Source organism: Morone saxatilis, unplaced genomic scaffold (assembly GCF_004916995.1).
Source record: "Morone saxatilis isolate NCDOM2014 unplaced genomic scaffold, NCSU_SB_2.0 Contig21, whole genome shotgun sequence".
Classification (NCBI taxonomy): Eukaryota; Metazoa; Chordata; class Actinopteri; family Moronidae; genus Morone; species Morone saxatilis.
The window spans coordinates 1306898-1326475 of record NW_023339774.1 but is presented as its reverse complement, the minus strand read 5'-3'; the positions used below and the strand labels follow the sequence as shown (position 1 = coordinate 1326475).

At 39.9% G+C, this 19578-nt stretch overlaps 2 protein-coding genes across 3 annotated transcripts in view; both read left to right on the top strand.

The window, feature by feature from the left end:
- slc25a25b (solute carrier family 25 member 25b) overlaps window positions 1-15749 on the top strand; it is a 24624-nt gene extending 8875 nt beyond the window's left edge. The window contains exons 1-10 of one of the 2 annotated variants that reach the window (XM_035667773.1): window positions 317-577; window positions 3434-3560; window positions 3852-3939; window positions 6408-6519; window positions 8089-8247; window positions 8368-8520; window positions 8608-8715; window positions 9464-9631; window positions 9717-9867; window positions 10453-15749. In XM_035667773.1, coding sequence (XP_035523666.1) covers window positions 422-577; window positions 3434-3560; window positions 3852-3939; window positions 6408-6519; window positions 8089-8247; window positions 8368-8520; window positions 8608-8715; window positions 9464-9631; window positions 9717-9867; window positions 10453-10637 — 1407 coding nt within the window. In that variant the 5' untranslated portion in view covers window positions 317-421 and the 3' untranslated portion in view covers window positions 10638-15749. Of the gene's footprint in view, window positions 1-316; window positions 578-3433; window positions 3561-3851; window positions 3940-6407; window positions 6520-8088; window positions 8248-8367; window positions 8521-8607; window positions 8716-9463; window positions 9632-9716; window positions 9868-10452 lie in introns of those variants that run through there. The other variant, XM_035667772.1, reaches the window with a different exon arrangement.
- A 1731-nt stretch (window positions 15750-17480) lies between these two features.
- The window catches only part of uap1l1 (UDP-N-acetylglucosamine pyrophosphorylase 1, like 1), a gene marked incomplete in the record, with an annotated part of 9198 nt that continues 7100 nt past the window's right edge, over window positions 17481-19578 (top strand). The window contains 1 exon segment of the mRNA XM_035667774.1: window positions 17481-18226. Coding sequence (XP_035523667.1) covers window positions 17947-18226 — 280 coding nt within the window.

Sequence of the window (19578 nt, the reverse complement as noted above, 5' to 3'; positions counted from 1 at the left end):
CAAATAAAATTGAATTGAATTATGTTAACCACAGACCTTTTTACAGTCATCTAACCAAAAAACCCATTCAAAGCAACCACTGACTTCAAGGAGAGCGAGCTGGAGGTGCAGACTTGTTCACTCAATCCTGCAGCACTCTACTGAGTAAATGATTAGACCTTAATGCATTATACTTGAATGTTTCTGAGAAAAGGCATGGCATCATCTACAACAAAACCACTGTATTTATCTCCGGTCTGCTCAGCAACAGCAGAGAACCACCTCAATGTTAAGGGCTGGGTGGGTGTGGAGCTCTTTATGCATTATACCTGTGCTCTAATGACACTGTTCTCCAGGAATATTCCACAGAGAGCAAACAGTTTGCCTACTGTATAGTCCACTTACTCCTTAGTACTTTCAGTTGGACAGTAGAGGAAACCTGATGTGTCTGTGTCTCTATGTCCCTGTGTCCAGTGTGGACCACAATATATTTGAGTATTTTGAATCAAATGGATTACCATCTGGAACAAAGTCAGTGTTGAAGCTGAGTTTATTTCTACCTTCACATGAATTGATGACATATCGTAAGTGGAGAAAGGTATGAATGAAAACCTTTGCTTTGTCCTCATTCTGCTGTAATTTAAGATTATTAGATTATCTGCTGGGTTAGAGGCACAATCTGTGTGAATGACTTGATGTTTGTGTTGTATAATCAGTGCAATAATGGTGTGACCTGTCTTTACTAATTGCCTTTGATAACTGAAACTCATGTAGTGTTTATTAGGGAGGTCCTCCTAAATTCTGACTAAAGTATATTTTTTATTTTGAATGTTCCATCGTGTATTTGTATAATCATAGTTCAGGAATCAGGTGCTTTGCCAATGACAACAACATATGTAAATGAGGCTAAGTAAAAATGCATTAAGCATGTGTTGATAAGTTAGAATTAGAAGCAATAGTGATTTTACCTGTCAGTAGGAAACTGCTTTTTATTTCAGTATGCTATAATTCTTTAAGGGATGCACCAATACGCAATAAAAAAAAATCCACTGGCCAAACAAACTCAAACTTCTACTAAATTCTACTTCGGATGCTTAATCGTTCTAACCAACTTCTGATCAGACTCCTCACTTTCTACAAAGTCTGACCTACTGCCCCTGACAGAGTCCTGGTGCCACAGCATCACAGCCTGTGTGGCATACATGCATGCATACATAACTCATGTTATTTAATTAGCGGAGTCGTAGAAGCACTGGCCTTCAGAGACTGTAATCTGCAACCGCTAGATGCCACTAAATTTTACACACTAGTCCTTTAATACTTCCTCTACTACAGTTGCATTACCATGTCATGATAATACTGTAACTTCAAAGCCATCTAAAATATGTAAAAATGCTACAAAAAATGTTCAGGTAATTGTTTTTCTGGCTCCTACCGGCTTTGCATTATGATTTTCAGGTTGTCCATCTGTCTGTCCGTCTTGTGAACAGGTTATCTCAGTAACGCCTCAAAGGAATTGCTACAGATTTTTTCACAAACGTCCACTTGGACTCCAGAATGAACTGATCAGAATTTGTGTGACATCAGAAAACACTTGTTTTTTCATCATAATTGTAATTATGACAAAATGTGACAGATGTTTAATGAAATACAACAATTTTTTTCCCCGAAAATGTTTCGCTGTGACATAATGTTCTGGAAAAAAAACTTCTTTGGATGTTATGCTACACCATAACTCAGGAACAGAAGGGGAGATTGTGACCATATTTCACAGTTGGTCGAACACTGAACTGGTGACACTCGGCTCAAAGGTCACAGGGCAGTGTGACCTCAAAATAGGTTTTTAATCAAAATCTAAGAATGAGTTCTAAGAATTGGCTGATTCCAGACTTCACAAACATGTTGACTGGGACGACACAGTAAACAATAGTACAGGTTTTCATCTTTCCATTTCATCCATTCTGCCTTTCACTTCCTGCCTCGTTCTAAATTTCAAGCGTCATTGGAATCACATTACTGCAAACAACTTATTGTAGCACACCTAGCTAATAGTAATCCTGTGAGTGAGTGACTTTCATGTACAGCTCACAAACCACTTTTATATCAAGGCAGTTGGAGGGATGCTTAGGAGCCGGTGCCTAATCTGGAACCAGTTATTTGCGTTTCGACAGCTAAAGAACCAACTCTCAGCCAGGAAAACTGGTTCCAGTGCAGCACTAACACTTTGCTGGTCTAGAACCAAGAACAACAGGGGCTGGGGGTGCCTTGTGGCCAACCACATGTGAGCTAACAGTGAGCTAGCTAGCTAGCTGTTGGCCAGCCTACATTACCCAAGCAAGCATACTACTAATTTCACACATGAATGTTTTATTTGTAACTTTGATGTTTCGTTTGACGTCAGTAACCTTGTTGAGAAATTGGCTATGCTTTCTAGGGTAATGTTAGCTGACCAACAGCTAGCATGCCAGCTAGTGTAACTTTGGTAACAATAGCTCAGGTTGGAGACGTATACAGTGACGTAATGACGTGGCCCTGTGGTGGCTCTCTGGCCTGTGGAAAAGCAAACCGGTCCTAAAACTCTGAACCAGCACCAGCCCAGAACTAGCACTAGTTTTGCATTAGTGAAAGGGTGTAATGGAGAGCTGTTGCATCTAATAATCCAAGGAGAAAATGAAAGCACTACATTTTGTATAGCTTTACTTTACAAGAATCCATCTTTACATCGTAACTTTACTGGTCTGCAGAAACACCACAGGATTGTAATTCTAGTTCAGTAATATGGTTAATTGTAGAAGAAAAACAGACATCCAGTCCCTCAAACAGTGACCGATGGACTGGTCTCCATCCTGTGAGTCCAGTGGTGCACATGGATGATTTTTTTTTCTCATGCTCAGTTAGATTTAGATTTATCTGCTTGCTCGGAGAGCAAATCATTTGTTAAAGTATTGCTCAGGTGCCAGACAGAAGCAAACATGTAGATTTCCTCTCTGGCCTGCGCACCCAGCTGTTCCTTCCCTCAGGCAGCCATTTCCTACCAGTAAGTGTATATATTCATGTTCTAGCTAATTCCATGTAGAAATCCTTCCGGTTGGCTTGGTACACTGTATTGGGAGAGAGTGCCGCGGACTGTCTAAAGATGCCTAATAACCTGATATGTGTGATGGCTGTAAAGTGGTGAACTTCAGGCTAAGTCAACAGTGTACAGATGGTAGGAGATGGTGGAAGCTTTGCTCTTACCTCTGCTGCTATTTCTCACATGAATCTGTCCACAAAGCAGTATGGCTTTAATAACAGCGCTGATTGAGTTAATATCCTTCCTAGATAAAGTTACAATATACACAGCTTAAACATGTTGACCAACATTTTTATAAGATTTTTTTCCCTGTCCCCCATCTCACATGTTGTTTCTCCATGGTCCCTCAAAGGTTTCTCTTGTCTCTTTCTCTCCCTATAGAAAATAGTGAAAGCAGGGGACAAAGACCTGGACGGACAGTTAGACTTCGAGGAGTTTGTTCATTATCTCAGAGACCATGAGAAGAAACTCCGACTGGTCTTCAAGAGTCTGGACAAGAAGAATGATGGTAAGGGGTCCTGTTAAAATGAGTTTTCAAGTCTGCTGTTGGTTAGTGAGGACAGATAGAACCAACACAGTATCACAGAAAAAACAGAGGGTTACTCACAAGAGACAGAATAAAGAAGAATGCACTACTCTGGGTCCTTTTGTAAGACTCAATAGTTACTTAAGGACTCATAGGACATTATACAGCTGTACATGAGTGTTCCTCACTGTAACCAGTAAACTTGCCTTTATATATAAAATCAGTGGAGTTTAACTTCACTTAATAAATAACTAATTTACCTCTGTGGTGCAGGCCGGATTGACTCACAAGAAATTATGCAGTCTCTGCGTGACCTGGGAGTGAACATCTCAGAGGAACAGGCTGAGAAGATCCTCAAAAGGTAAGAGTGACACCGTGATTCACACAAATCAGTTTACTCCCTTTCTGTAAGTGTATATGTGATGTGTCCCATCTTTTCCGTTCTGTAATATGTCACATTTTTACGCATGTGATTGGATTGTATAACCCCTCCTGACAACTACAGGCAATAATTTTTGTCATATCTGTAAATGAAGTTACACTGTGACACTTTTCTTTAATTGAATTGAATTTTATTTGTATAGCGCCAATTCTTTAGCCTCTTTCAAATATGCACCTGTAAAAGTACAGGCATTCATACAGCCTATTAATGGTCAAATTTACATTTGTTGTTATGGTTGCTAAATACATGCACAGCAATGTTAAATGTATTTCACTGATTAAATCAACAATCAACTATCTTTCCTCCTTGCAAATGCCATTAGGAGTGCTNNTGAACTGGACAGAAGAGTGAAAGCAAAGCAACCTACAAGTGTCACACATTTATGGGAACTTCTGCAACAGAGTTGGGAAGACCTTTTTGAATAATATTTGATTTCCATTGTAGAAAGAATGCCACGAGTGTGTTCAGCTTTTATATCTGCCAAAGGTGGTTTAGAATACATTTTGGTTTATAAATTGATTCCATGATTTTTATTTGTATTTGTTCCATGCTCTCATTTGAGCGTACAATAAGACATCAACTGCATGAATTTCAATGAAAACCTGAAAATATTGAAGTGTTATAAAACTTTTGACCGGTAGTGTAAGTGTGAAAAAAGGGCACTCAATCCAAGAGTGCTAATATGCTTTTATTTCAGTTCCAAAATCTTTTGTTTCACCAAACTCTCCCAGGCTTGCCCTCCGCTCCTCTGACGGATCAGGGGATGTACGGCTTTTTGTAAGGACTTCTTTATCTCTTTTCTTTTCTCATACGCCCCCAGCATCTTGTCCCACCTCCTTTGTCCCATAATGGTCCATATTATATGCATGATACTCTCACTTATTTTCTTATAATTTCTCAGACAGTTTCAGTTCCTGTTTCCCATCACTTATATTTACAGTAGCTACCTTTATGGGTACAATATATGTCATGTATAATGTATCATGTCATATATTGAACCTGATGTCCTAGATGTATGTAGAGTATTACAGTATCCACAGTGAGCCACAACCTGTAGACTACCTCAAACCCCCACAAACCACCTGACTCACAGGAGAATACCTGCCTGTTTCCTAACCCTGCAATGTCTCTAAATGTCTATGTTTGTCAAAAGCCAATTAAAGGTACTTTGTGTGACACTCTGCCAACTATAAACGACATTAAAGCTGCAGTAGGTTCATTTTATAAAAAATCCCTTTTATTATATTTGTATTTATTTATATAGTACCTTTCATACAAACATTCAGCCCAAAATGCTTCATATAGCAAACTGAAATGCAGAAAAACAAAATGAACAACCAAGAATAAAATTGTGCAATGCAAAAAATGAATACAATACTATATAATCATAATAATGACCACATTAAATTAAACCTAACATTACTCCAAAGTAAGGCAGATTAAAAAGAGAAGAATGATGGTTGATCATTGGGTCTCATTCCTGCGTCATCAAATACAAAGACCAGGAATGAGACTCAATGATCAACTATATTCAAGCCACCAACCTAAAGCATCTTTCTTGGCTCTGATTAGTTGTTTTCATTCAGGCCTGGTGGATTCTTGCAAATGCCATTAGGAGTGCTAGGAGGAGCCAGAAGAACCTGATTTTCAGGATATAGTGAAAGTTTCAGCAAATTATGACAAGTTACCTACTGCAGCTTTAAGATCATTACCTCTTAGCTCAGCAGCAACACTCCCAAATATCATGCAAAGCACTGTGGCTCTTTCCGGTACTGTCCTGTTAACAAAAAGGTAGAAAGATTTACATGATGGCCACATGTGTCTGAATGACAAAAAGCCATCACTTACATTAAACCATCAATCATGGTGCTTGTCACTACTCACTGAACTATCTAGTTGTTCTATTTATCTAGCAGCACCTGGCTCATGTTGTTATGGCTCAGTGTAATCCTCGTCTAGTTCTTTTAACCTCCTGTCTGTCTGTATGTCTGTCTGTCTGTTTGTCTCTTCTTCTCTCTGGCTGGTCTCAGAATAAGGAGGGGTCATATCTGGGCCCCTATCTTGTAGTAAGTAGTAGCTTCTATGGTCTGCTTGCTCAGCCAGCACTGATCACCACTGTATAATCTGTCTCCTTCAGTTACAGCTGCTATTTGTTTTCAGTCCTTTCAGATTAAAAATACAACAAATATAACAATGGTAAAACAAAGAAATGCTGTTGTGGTACAGAGCGCTCAAGTAACAAAATGCACTTGAGCTCATAAAGGAAGCCATATGCACAAATGTTAGCATTATTAAGAAGTAAACAGTGCATGTGAGCAGATAGCTTGTTTTTTCTGCTGTCTGAAACTGTCACTTTTCTAACAGTCTGTGTTACTTTACATCCCCAGTATGGATAAAAACGGCACAATGACAATTGACTGGAATGAGTGGCGGGATTACCACCTCCTGCATCCAGCAGACAACATTCCTGAGATCATCCTCTACTGGAAACACTCCACGGTACACACTCTTCCACTCGACTCCAAACCAAAATCTCATCTTTTCTACTAAAATGTGTATGTGGGGACAATGCATGAGACAGAGGAAGCTGAAATGTTCAACATGAGTGTTACATTAAATGATGTAAAATGTATTAATTCATAGGCACTTATAGATGCTAGTTTTAGGTGGTTAGAATGTATGTTGGATCATATTGTTTCTAGTCTTTTAGCTTGAGGGATTTGTATATCAAACTCCAAATTTTGAATGAGAGCTACTGGGATGTCTTGAAGTAACCGCAAAAAGCAGGAAGTAGCCAAGTTTAGCTCAGAAAGGAACAGATTCAGGTTGTTTTGTTTGTCACTTAATGGTACATTGAGTTGGTTTCGTGATATATCAGGATAAAGTGGTATGTTGTTATAACAAGAAAATGTTCTTATAAAAACACAATAATTTGGTATCTAGGAATAAGAAAGAAAAATGTCACAACATAAAAAAAATCTTCTTTTAGTGTAAAAAGGATCTTTTAAAAACAAGAAAAGTTTCTTGTTATAAAGATATATCATTCTGTTATTAGTCTTTTCATATGCCTTTTGCATTTGTGTTTTTATTTTATATATTTTAAAACCTTCAAAAGGACACAACTTCGGAAAGGATTTATTATACAGAATCATTGCACCTACCATCTTACCATCCAGTAACTTAGATCCCAAATGTGCAGAGAGACGCTACACGTTTTAAAAGTGCATGAGTTCTGGTGCATTTCAGTTTCAGCAGCTCAGTTTGAGTTCTGTGTGAAGAATGGGGAAAGGATTTTGCTGACCTGATAGTTTCCAGAGACTCATCAAATGGGCTGTAGCATTGTCACTCATGGCAAGTCTGCATTGTGTAACTGATTTTATGAGTAGAGAGGTAAATACAACGATAGCAGCCCCTTTGTTCTTGTAAAAGCATATGAGCATTCAGAGAAAGCCATTTCAGTAGTTTATAACTGTATGTGTAAGTAATTGAATTACTGGTAAATATTTAAATAGTACCAATATATATAATGACACTATATAATTTGATAAGCCCAGTGGTGATGAATGTCACCTGATTTTCCCGCACGAACCAGATGCTGTAAGTAAAGCCTCCTGGCAAACGAGTTTAATAACCAAGGATTTAGTATTCCTTTACTGCATTTATTCTGTAATATTAATCCAGTCCACATAGGGCTTAACAATACATCATGAGTTATAATATTTCTCTTTTTTTGCATCAGTAAGAAATCCGGGTAACTGTGGGGTCTTAAAAAGTCTTAAAATGTGTATTGATCATGCTGTAACTACAAAACCAAACTGACATGGAACCAATGCTGATATTTCTTTTTTATACCGTTGGTACGTTTATTATCTCAAATTGCATTCAGAATAGTCTGAAACCTGTTAAACCCTGAAGAAAGCCTGCAGAAATAGTCCCCACACAAAAATCCCTGCCACTCTCGGTATAGATAGCACTTCCTCTGTTTCACACCACATCTCCCTTACTTATGATTTGTGTTGTATCTCATTTGGTACCCACCCCCACCCCTCTGAAACCCGACCTCATCAGATCTTTGATGTTGGGGAGAGTTTGTTGGTTCCTGACGAGTTCACGGCAGAGGAGAAGAAAACAGGAATGTTGTGGCGACACCTTGTGGCCGGAGGAGGAGCTGGTGCTGTGTCTCGAACCTGCACAGCACCTCTGGACAGGCTCAAAGTACTCATGCAGGTAAAACTCAGCACTCAACAATGAAACAATGAATGAGGCAGCATTTTGGCAAAGAGTGATATTTTCATTCTAAAATGTGTAAAGTGAAATAGTGATCATGACTGGTCCCGGCTTCCTCAGGTTCACTCCTCCAAGAGCAACAGCATGCGTATTGCTGGGGGCTTTGCCCAGATGATCCGAGAGGGCGGTGTGAGGTCACTGTGGCGAGGCAATGGCATCAATGTCATCAAAATCGCCCCTGAGTCTGCTATTAAGTTCATGGCCTACGAACAGGTATACAACAATACAGCTCTGGTTCCAATAGCTGTTTATTTGTGTCACATTTTATGTTGTTGCATAACAAAATGACCTTTCTGTCAGATTAAACGATTAATCGGAAGCAACCAGGAGACGCTGGGCATTGGAGAGAGACTGGTGGCTGGCTCTCTGGCTGGAGTAATTGCTCAGAGCAGCATCTACCCCATGGAGGTGAGAGGCTAAGACAAAATGAAACAATTTTTCAAGCAAGACTTGCTTAAAAAATTTAAGTGTTCATTAAGTTTCTATTTATTATTTAAAGGTCCAGTGTGTTACATTTAGGAAGATCTATTTTGGCAGAAGTTGAATATAATATAATATCACCTGAAAATAATAATCGTTGTGTTTTTTGTTAGCTTAGAATGAGCCTTTTTTTATCTACATTGGCAGAGTCTGCCATGTTTCTACAATAGCCCACAACAGACAAACAAACACTGGCTCTAGATAGGGATTCGTTTTTTTCATGTTTCGCAGCCACCGTAGTTTCTGTTACACGCTTGGAAGGCTGAGCTGTGTTCACATGGTTGCAATCTGCAACTTCACCGTTAGATGCCACTAAATCCTACACGCTGGTCCTTTAAATGTACTGTAGTAACTCTTTTTGTGTCTTGTGACTGACTGCCCATTTTAACTTTTAGCCTTGAACCCATCATGTGAAACTGTACTGTGTGTTATCTGGAGGAAAACAGACCTTCACACGCAGACTCACAGACCTTCAGTTATGCACAAAGTGTGAGCAAGTCATTTACGTAAATGAGGTTCATAACACAACTTATTTTTTATGTGAAAGATAATGCACGGAATATGTATGCTAGTCTGTGTTTGTCCAATTATGAAAGATTTTCTACGACTCTTGGACAACAAAGTGGAGGTTTCTTTTGTTTGTCAGGAGGCCTGACATCACTTCCTGTCCTCTCAGGTTCTAAAGACACGGTTAGCCCTGAGGAAGACAGGCCAGTACTCGGGCATCTTGGATTGTGCCAAACATATCTTCCGGAAGGAAGGTGTGGCTGCTTTCTACAAGGGCTACATCCCCAACATGCTGGGCATCATCCCCTACGCTGGCATCGACCTGGCCGTCTATGAGGTGCGTGGTCGCTATCAAGGGGCAACTCTGTTGTTTATTGTTGTTTAGCTCGGTCTGACTCCTTTGCTCTCCTCTACTCTGTCAGACTCTGAAGAATTCCTGGCTGCAGCGCTTTGCCACAGACAGCGCTGATCCGGGAGTGTTTGTGCTCCTGGCTTGTTGCACCACTTCCAGCACATGTGGCCAGCTGTCCAGCTACCCACTCGCCCTGGTCAGGACTCGAATGCAGGCACAAGGTCAGTCGCTGCACAATCTCAGAACCCATTGGCTCAGCAACAGCCAATGTTTCAGGCCTTCTGGTATTCCAGGCCAAGACTTCCACTTCATTATTGACAGTCTGATTAGTAACTTGAGACACGAGAATGGAGTTAAGAGATGATGATATGACCGGATTGTTTACATTTCAGCTAACCTCTTTAAACAGCTATATGCATATGAATGCATTTGCATTCGTTAAAAAACATGCAGTAAACTGCAACCTGACCGGTTGGAGCAGGCTTACAACCACAGAGCAGTAATTCTAGTGATTTTCTATGCATAGTTCAGTGAACCTGGATAGTAAAATGAGCTCCTGCATCATTTTCCTAATTTTTCTGGTTACCGCGGTGACCTGGTTATAGCCATGGAAGGCCATGAGAACAGCAGCTTAGAAACAATGAAGGTGGTGATGGCAGCCACTTCCTAAATGATCTCTATAGAGTTCTGATATGAGACGAAAAAATTGGAGCATCTTTAATTGTTTGTGTGTTTAGACCTCTGGGAACCAAGAACAAGAGGGTAGCTTTGTGTGTAATGATCCGTGTCGTCGCCCTCTTCCTCAGCTACCCTGGAAGGAGGCCCTCAGATGAGCATGACGAGCCTGTTCAGACACATCATTAGGACCGAGGGGCCCATGGGACTCTACAGAGGCCTGGCGCCCAACTTCATGAAGGTCATTCCGTCTGTCAGCATCAGCTACGTGGTCTACGAGTACCTCAAGATCAAGCTGGGGGTCCAGTCAAAGTGAGGAGGGAGGCAGAGTGAGAAGATGAAGGTGCAACAGGTTTTTTGTTTTTGTTTTTGTTTCCAGCTGAAGACTAAAGTTAAAGCTTACATTCTACGTATTTAAATCAAATAATCAATCAATCAAATTAAATGAAGAGGAATGAAAACAGAGAGGCTGAAGAGATGAAGACTTAGAGGATCAGGAAGGCGTGATTTAAGACATTTCTGTAAGTTGCTCTTATTTAAATCTTTCTTTTGGCAAACCAGCTGTGCTTCAACCTAATCTTAGTTTAGGAGGACAAGTTTATATTGAAGTGGTTTACTGGTGGACCAGTAAAATGCACCTGCTGGTTTTGGGCACTGACATTGACGTGGCAGGAGCGGTTCTGCAGTCAATGAACACTCTTTGTCTCGAAGGGCTTTGCTAAGGCGTTTCACAGAGCATTTCCTATGTCGTCCTACTGGAAGACTTGAACACTATTAATAATCAAAAGTACAGTGACTGCAGAAAACCCATGTAGACGTAACCTCTGCAGGTATGTAATGTGCTCCTTTGTGTTGATCTAGAGGGTATCCACAGCTGTGTTCTATGTAACAAGGTGATCAGGAGCTTTTCTTTCCCACAGCAGACAGGTTCAACCATTGCATTATCTACACTCCGACACTCCCTCTGGCCTGAATGCAATCCACAGTTTTCATTAAATTGCCAAAAACTCATTAATGCTTCCAAAGGAATGAATCTTCCTCCAGCGCTACCCTTAATGTTTTGGTAAGGGCGTAGGAATAGCACACGTGTTATTATGTTGTTTGTTCAGTCCAGCACTCTTTTGTACTGTGGGGTGTAAGGAACATTGAGTTTTGAAGAGCAGGTGAAAGTGTTTTGATTTATGTTTGGCTGTGCTATTCCAGACATAATATTTGTTGAGTACAGTCTGAGCTGTCTTTAGTGCCCTTTGATGTCCTCAATGCAAATGTTTAGAGAGGTGAGGAGTCTTCCAATAGTGGAACATTGAATTTGAAAGTTTGTTTCCCAAGATTCACTTGAATATAGGGCCTTGCTGATAATATCGGTCAGCACTCGGTGTGCACAATCCACATCTAAAATCAATATCGGCCTGAAAAATCCCCCAGTAAACAACAAACGTGTCTCCTAGTCTATACTCACTAGGAGACATGTTTGTTGTTTACCTCTTGTTTTATTTTTGTGATAAAACCACTGCAAAAAAAACAAAAAACAGTAGGACATTATTAGAAAGATTGTAATGTCAGTGAACTGACTCAGTAACATAACACAATATGTCTAAAGTTTGTTTTGAGTTTTTTTTTTTATGAATTCAACTTTTCATTTGTACAAAGGGATGTGATGTTATGTCTTCTTTCAAAAGTTACACAGTCCTGCTTTCATTTCCGCAGATCCAGTAGACAATAGACTTACTGCACAGAATGATAATCTGCCATATAGCATTTAACCATTAACTGAGCACTGTTGGGCTAGTTACTCAAATAATGTAATTCATTACTCTTTAATAATAATTGACAATAATTAGTTGCCCTACTAGTTATATCACCTTTCTGCTACTCCCCACAAAACTGGTAATTGTGTCCTTTCTCCCCAAAATTCAGACTTACAACAATGAAAATCCAGTTTTATTTGTTAAATCAGTGTAATGTGAATATTTCCATATTCATATTCCAAGCTAGTTACAAAAATGAATCCAAAGATGTGATTGGATTGTAGGATTTTCTCAAGTATGGTAGCAACAAATAATTTTTGGGGGGGTAACTGTAATATTATTACTGAGCATTATTAGTAATTAGTTACTCACTACTAGTTACTGGGGAAAGTCATGTTATTAGTAGCAATGAGTTACTGCCCACAGTGTAACTGAGCGACAGCAGCAGAAAGAGGGCAGCAACAGCAAACCAACTGCTGGCTACCTTTGCAGGTGAGGCTGCTCGATGTGGAGGAGAGGATTATGACTCAAAGAGCAGCCTGCCTGCATGCCCACACTGTGGTTGCTGTGTTGCCCTACTAGTTATATCACCTGAGGGAAACTACAATGATTGGTCAAATTTGCAGAAACATTTCTGTGACTGGACAAAATCGCGAGATCAATCAGGATACCCTGGCCTATGTTGGAAAACATGTTTCTTTGGCACTACAGACCTCAAGAAATCATCATGATTTAAATAGTTTTTTGAGTAAAAATGTATATTCTGATGCAAAAATGATCATTCCCACTAATCATGAGTCATATCCCAACGCAATATTTGTCAAAATTATCGTTAGAATTTACAGGTTCAACTGCTGTTCAGTATTTTCCCAGATGTTGTCGGTAGCTACAGAATCTCTAGGGAATATTTAACCGGCTTATTGGCTATAGATGTTTGCCATTGTTGTACGATGTAAATAAACACTCCTTTAAGTCACATTGAAGGACATCCAGCAGAGGCAGCGCTCCCAACCCGACTGCTGCCCTGTGTCAAATGCTCACAGATTCCCATGAGTGCCTTGCGTGCCAAGCTTATGTAAATGTGCCGAAACACTTTAAGAGGCGGAGTCTGTAGAACATTGAATGCACTTTAAGGTACTCTGCTGTATGTTTTTTTTATTTATTACTTTATTTATTTATTTATTTTTACAAAACACAGATTGTTGACTGAATTTGTGATCTGTTGGTTGTGCTGAGGAGTCAGATGGATGTATTTTTGTATTTTGGTGAAAGAAGCGACTGATTAAGAAGTGACTCTTAAAAATTCAAAGCCTCAATAGACATGGAGCCCCGAAGTGTTTACTACCAAATAGTCATATGAACGCATTGTGTAAAATATACAAATAAACCAACAATTTGTGATATAATTGAAGAAAATTCCAACTCGACTCATTGTGAAATGTTTTGTCATCATTTATGATTGCATTTTATTTTATTATAGATATTTTTATTTCAAAATGCCCCTCTAAAAAGTTGGCTTTTATTTCATATAGTTTTCTGAATGACATTTTTCCAGTTTTATTGCCCAATAAGACTTTTAATGACCATTGACGACCTGTTGTCTAACCTTTCAGCCAATCACATGCCCTCTGCCTCTCTGAAGCTAGCAAGCTCAACAACTGTAGTCAAAGTTAGCCAGTTAGCGTTTGTTAACTGGAGCCACAGCAATTAGAGGTCATGGAGTGGCAAGGAGACATAACATATCAATATTTGCTTGGAAAAGCCCCCAAATGAAGAGATTTGAACCCAAACACATTCCACTATTGTGGCACATTAGTAAAGCACTAAATAGAAATATCTTAAGGTGGCATTAGAGATCAGTATATTGTTTTATTTTCAAAATACATGTCTTCATTGAACTAATTTCCATTTTTTAAATCGTTATTTTTAAAAATCATTAATAAAGAAAATGATAAAAAAATAATTGTTAAGTTGACAGCAAACTGGGACCCTGGTTGTTGCTGTAAATACACACAGACAGCTATTAAATCTCTTTAGCTTTTAGCCTTAGCTTAAAAATGCTTCCATGCTACCTGCCTAGTGAGTTAACCAGCCAGGCCGGCCGTGGGTTTGGGGTATTTATTCAGCATCAATGTAAAGGGTCAGCATTAGCATTGTTAGCTGGCTCCTGTTTGCCCAGAGAAACCACAGAAATAGTTTTGTTTTGTTTTTGCTCTCCGTGTCTCTCTCTCTGAAGAAAATCTTTAGAATCAAAATGTGTCAGAAGTAACCACAGTTACTTAGCTGCTACAGTTAACACTTGCTCCTCATTTTGATGCGGAGTAATAAACCAAGCTCACAACCCCATCTAGCTAGTTGGTAGCATGAGCAGCATTTAAAGGCTAAAAGCTGAAGAGGTCTAGTTACTGTGATTTTTTTTTTAAAGCAGCAGCCTCCGGTTGGTTGTTTAAAATGACTTTGGGGGACAGGTGCTAACTGGCTAAACTGTATAGCAGTTGTTGGGCAGATGGTTGGCTGAAGGTGAGAGAGGGCAGTGGCAACACCTCTGTCATAAATATTGACATTTTGAAATAAGTAATGGCTTTAATAAAAAAAAGTGTTTGGAAATCCTATCATTTAAAAAAACTGACTTTTGAAAAAGGTTATTTCACAATAAAAAATTCTATTATGGAATAAAAAAAAATCCCATAAAACTGCTATTATGTAAATAAGATGATGAAATAAGATTTCATAATAAGGTAAATAAAAAAATCTCATTATTATCATTGTTATTTTATACTTATTTATTTGCTACTGAACACTTTGGGGCCCCATACAAAGATTTCCCTGATGGAATCGTCTCCGCAGCAGCAGTTTGTTGTTTTGGTGATCAACAGTAAAAACCCTGCATTTCAGCTGCAAACACTGCTCAGGCAAAAGCACAGCCGACTATCATGAAGAATAAACACATTCTGGGCAGACATATACAATCTGAACTGGATCTCATTGTACTGTATCCATTGTGTGTTATGTAACAAAAGAAAGGATGTGTTCACTATTATAATCTGTGTATGTCTGATAGAACTGCAGTCTCTCGTGTTGGACTGTTTGCTTCAGGATGCCAGGCTGCCTTTGGTCAGCCGCCTTACTAAAGCACCACGTCTGCTTTTGAAACCACGCTGTGTCTTTGTAGCAGACGGAGAAGAGACGAAGGGCTCACATTTGTTGGCTGATCCTCATTCACATGCTTGGAAGCAAATGTCTCAGCCCGTCGCTCTTTCCTCCTCTTCCTCTCTGGCTCAACAAGTGTGTATCCGACCCCTTGCTCTGATATGCTATATGCATAAATTAGTGACAGAGAAAGATGTCACCATGTTTTCCATATTTTGTACAGTGCAGTAACGCTCCAATGTCTTAACAGTAGCCCTTACTGTATGTTGTTCTGACTAACAGGCAGTTAGGCGAATCACCAGTGGAACTTGAACTGTACAGGAAGTGCTAGACTATACAAACACAATGTATATTGGTAAATGTTAGTGTATTCAGTATATATATTTCTATTTTATTTTATTATGCTAGACATGCCTGAATGAATATGTGAGTTGTTGTACAGTAGTTTGTTGCATCCATTGAAAGAATGTTATGCTAAAAAATATATATGCTTGTATATCTCACCTGTTAAATAAACTAGTTCAGCAGTGTTTTGATCTGGGTTTATTTGGTATTTACTACTTTACCTCCACACCGCAGCACCCACCTCATGGGAGAAACCGTCGCTTTAACTGTACAGGCTTGTTCACAAAGGTTAAAAGACTGAGTGGGCAGAGAGCCAATACCCATAAGCAGTGTGACAGGCATGTGACAGACAGCAGTTACATTAAGGTACAGTGCAGTACAGCCAGACAGTCTGTGGAAGTGAAAGTGGGGCAGTTGTGCAAAAACAACTGACAGTGAGTTGTAGAAATGAAGTAATTGAAGAAGTAGTAATAGGACCAGACAGGTGGGAAATTCAAACACTTTGTGACATTCAAATTATACTTGTGTCAGAAGGGTAAAAGGATTTCTGTTGTCTTCGGCCCAACAGACAACAAATACTGATATTATAGCTTACAGGCAGGTGACAAAGGAAAGGGAAGAAGAAGAAACCTGAATGAATGATTGGAGAAACATGACAAATGCAGATGCTTTCATGCAGGAAAAGAGGGATCATTGAATAGTTTGATCAGGGTCCGAACTACAGGGGAGCCAGGGCTCCTGTTAATTAATCATGAGCTCCCCTGACAAGATTTGTGAAGTTTTGAGGGGTCTAAAATACTGACAATATAGTATAGTATATAGTAGCTATAAATATATAATGTATTGTCCAATACAATGCTCTTCAGTAAAGGAAAAAACAAAAAAAGAGGGGGTCCTATTCTATAGAGTCGGCCCTGCTGAACAGCAGCCCAGAACACTATAATATTTTGTATATATTTAGAGTGCATTCAATATCTGCCATCTTGGCCAGGTCACCATTGAAAAAGATTTTATCTAAACTGGTTTTTGTCTGGTTAAATAAATAAAAAAAAATAGCTGCTGAAGTTTCTCCTACACGCTTACAAGACTGAGCTATATTGAGTTGGTTGCAGTCTGCAACTTCACCACTAGATGCCACTGAATCCTACACACTGGACCTTTAAATTTTGTCTTAACCAAATTACATAAAAGATGGACTGGTCAGTCTCCTGCCACTGTACAAAAATGAAGCCAATATGATAATGATATCCCAGGTTCCGCTGCTGTCTTTCACAACTTGGAGCCAGAGTCTGAGGAGTAGTGATGGGGTTGGCGCTGCGGTATCGGAGTCCTGCCCATACGCCTGGCTGACTCTATCACGAGCAGCACTCCGCTTTCAATCATGATGTGAAACTCCTTTGTATAGCTTCAAATAACTCATTAGAACCATCAATGGTTTACAATAAAATTAGCATGATAAGAACTACCTAAAATGACAGAAACCATCTTTGGAAAAAAAATGATTTGCCCATGTCCCATCTGCTAACATAGAGTTGGTGGGCTTTATGACCTATACTGCAGTCCGCCACCAGGGGGCGATAGAGATGTTTTGGCTTCACTTTTGGAGGGCTGTAACGTCATCTATCTTTTACTACAGAAACATTGCACATATACAGCTATACAGTTGTATTGCTTACCATATTCTATATTACTGTATATACTTTATATATTTTATATGTAATGTTATTGTATTTTATCCTTTCTTTACTCTTTGCACCACATTCTCCTGTACTGCTGTGCCAATTTGAATGTCAATCGATCGATCTATCAATAAAGGAACATCTTTATGTCGATTCTACCAACAATAAATACTCGGGGGCAATTTGGAGACGGTCCCTGGGCAGATTAGCTCAGTGGCTTAAAACTGCTGGGAACCACAGAAGCAGAACCAGGCTTGTTGTAAAGCGCAGCGGAAGTGTGTGGATACAGCGTGTGTGAATATAATGATAGCAGACTTTGTCCATCCTCTGCTTTTAAAACCAGCTACAGTCAGCTGACGGCTGCTGCTGAGTCAACACAGCCTCTACATGTTGCTGACTGAGAGGAAACGGTGGCTGTTCAGGGACTTCTTTCAGACATGTTTTGCTTCTGCAATCCTGAAACAGCATAAAGACGCCTGTCATCCTGCTGCAGCACTGTATCCTCTTCTATTTGCCTTTCTCACCACAGGATCCTTGTTTGGATCCGAGGGCTGCAGTCACGAGTTGCTCATGACACACAGTCATTTCCTGCAGACCAGCACACTCCTGCACCTCCTGTAGCCTGCTGGGAAAAGGAGGCTGGATGTGTGTGCATGTGTGAACCCCTCTTCCTGCACAGTCTGCTTTGTTCCCCACACACAAAATGCTTTCCTTGGAGCGAGTGGAGCGGAGCTTGGAGAGCGCAGGGCAGTCTCACGTCCTGCAGTTCTGGTCGGAGCTGAGTGAGGAGGACAGGGAGGGTTTCCTCCAGGAGCTGTCTCAGCTGGATCTGGACGGGCTGAAGGAGCACTGCGAGGGGGCTACGAGGGCTGCAGCCTCCCCGCCCGCCAGCCTGGATCAAAACATAGAACCGGTCCCTCCGGAGTTCATCGGCAGTGTGAGGAGAAGTGACAAAAGGTCTCTGTCAGAGTGGGAGAACGAAGGTGAGTGAGCAGTTTTTAAAGGGATTACGGTAAATCTGCAAGTACTTAGAAAAGTGGGTAAATAAAGTACTTACATTATACTCTTCATCAGTTACTGCACTGTTTAAAGGGATAGAAAGTAACAGTACATTTAAGTACGTGTACTTAATTTTTTGTTTACTTTATATTTCTCCTACACTGCATTTCAGAGGGAAATATTGCGCTTTTTACTTCACCACTACTGCTAGATGGAGATTTTACATAAAAGTACATTTTAAACTCAATGCTTTGCTAAGAAATTAAACCACAGGTTCCAAATCTCCAAAAGGCGGTGTCTGACTGGGGCCCCTTCTCATGTTTCAGTTGTTTCAACAGAAACAGAAACATTTCTTCTCAGATGGTTTCATTTAAAGGACCAGTATGTACGATTTAGCGGCATCTAGTGGTGCGGTTGCAGATTGAATGAAATCCCTTTTCATAACTTCAAATAACTAATTAAAACCCAAAAAAAAAAAACACTTGTACAAACATCAGTGTGATAGAAACTACCTAAAATGACAGAAATCAGTTTTTGACCTATACTGCAGTATAGGTCATAAAGTACACGTCAAATACATTTTTTGGAAACTTTTTCACCAGGCGGCTTTTGGAGAGTTGTCATTTGGTCTATCTTTTATATAGTGGTGACTGAAACTGCTTGACTTAAGCAGGTGCGAAGGAGAAACTACGGTGGCCACAAAACTCGCAAAGAATGTGAAAGGCTCTATCTAGAGCCAGTGTTTGGTTTGTCCATTCTGGGCTACTGTGGAAACATGGTGGACTCCATAGAAGAGGACCCGCTTCCTCTATAGATAAAAACGGATCATTCTAAAGCCCTATTCGCAAGGGACTAGTATTACCTGGGGACCTCGTGATTTAGTAATTACCCCACCATGTCTGTGTTTCATGCGGAGCATTCGCACGGGATAAGCGAAGTCTGTGTTTTAACTCGAATTTACTATAAATAACTAATTATTTCCTTGACGCTGCTGGCCAGCATGTAGATCCATCATGTCATCTTCCGGATTTGTCCTCTTCTGATGGATTTTGAGGCTTGCTCTTTCTGCGAATGGGGATCTCCATGCTGTGTCCCTAGATGAGCCCCCTGAATTTGCACCAAAATGCGTGTCAACAGACTTTAATTTATAATGCCAAACGCAGCCTCCATAATTCTCGACCAGGAAAAAGGCAGAAAAAAGGCATGGAAAACACACAAAAAAAAAAAAACGACGCCAAATCACAGAGATACTGATTCGCATGGGACTAATATTATCACATCACCTCTGTGTTTGGGGAAATATGGTAGGTAGTTTGCGGTGGAATTTTTACTTTAC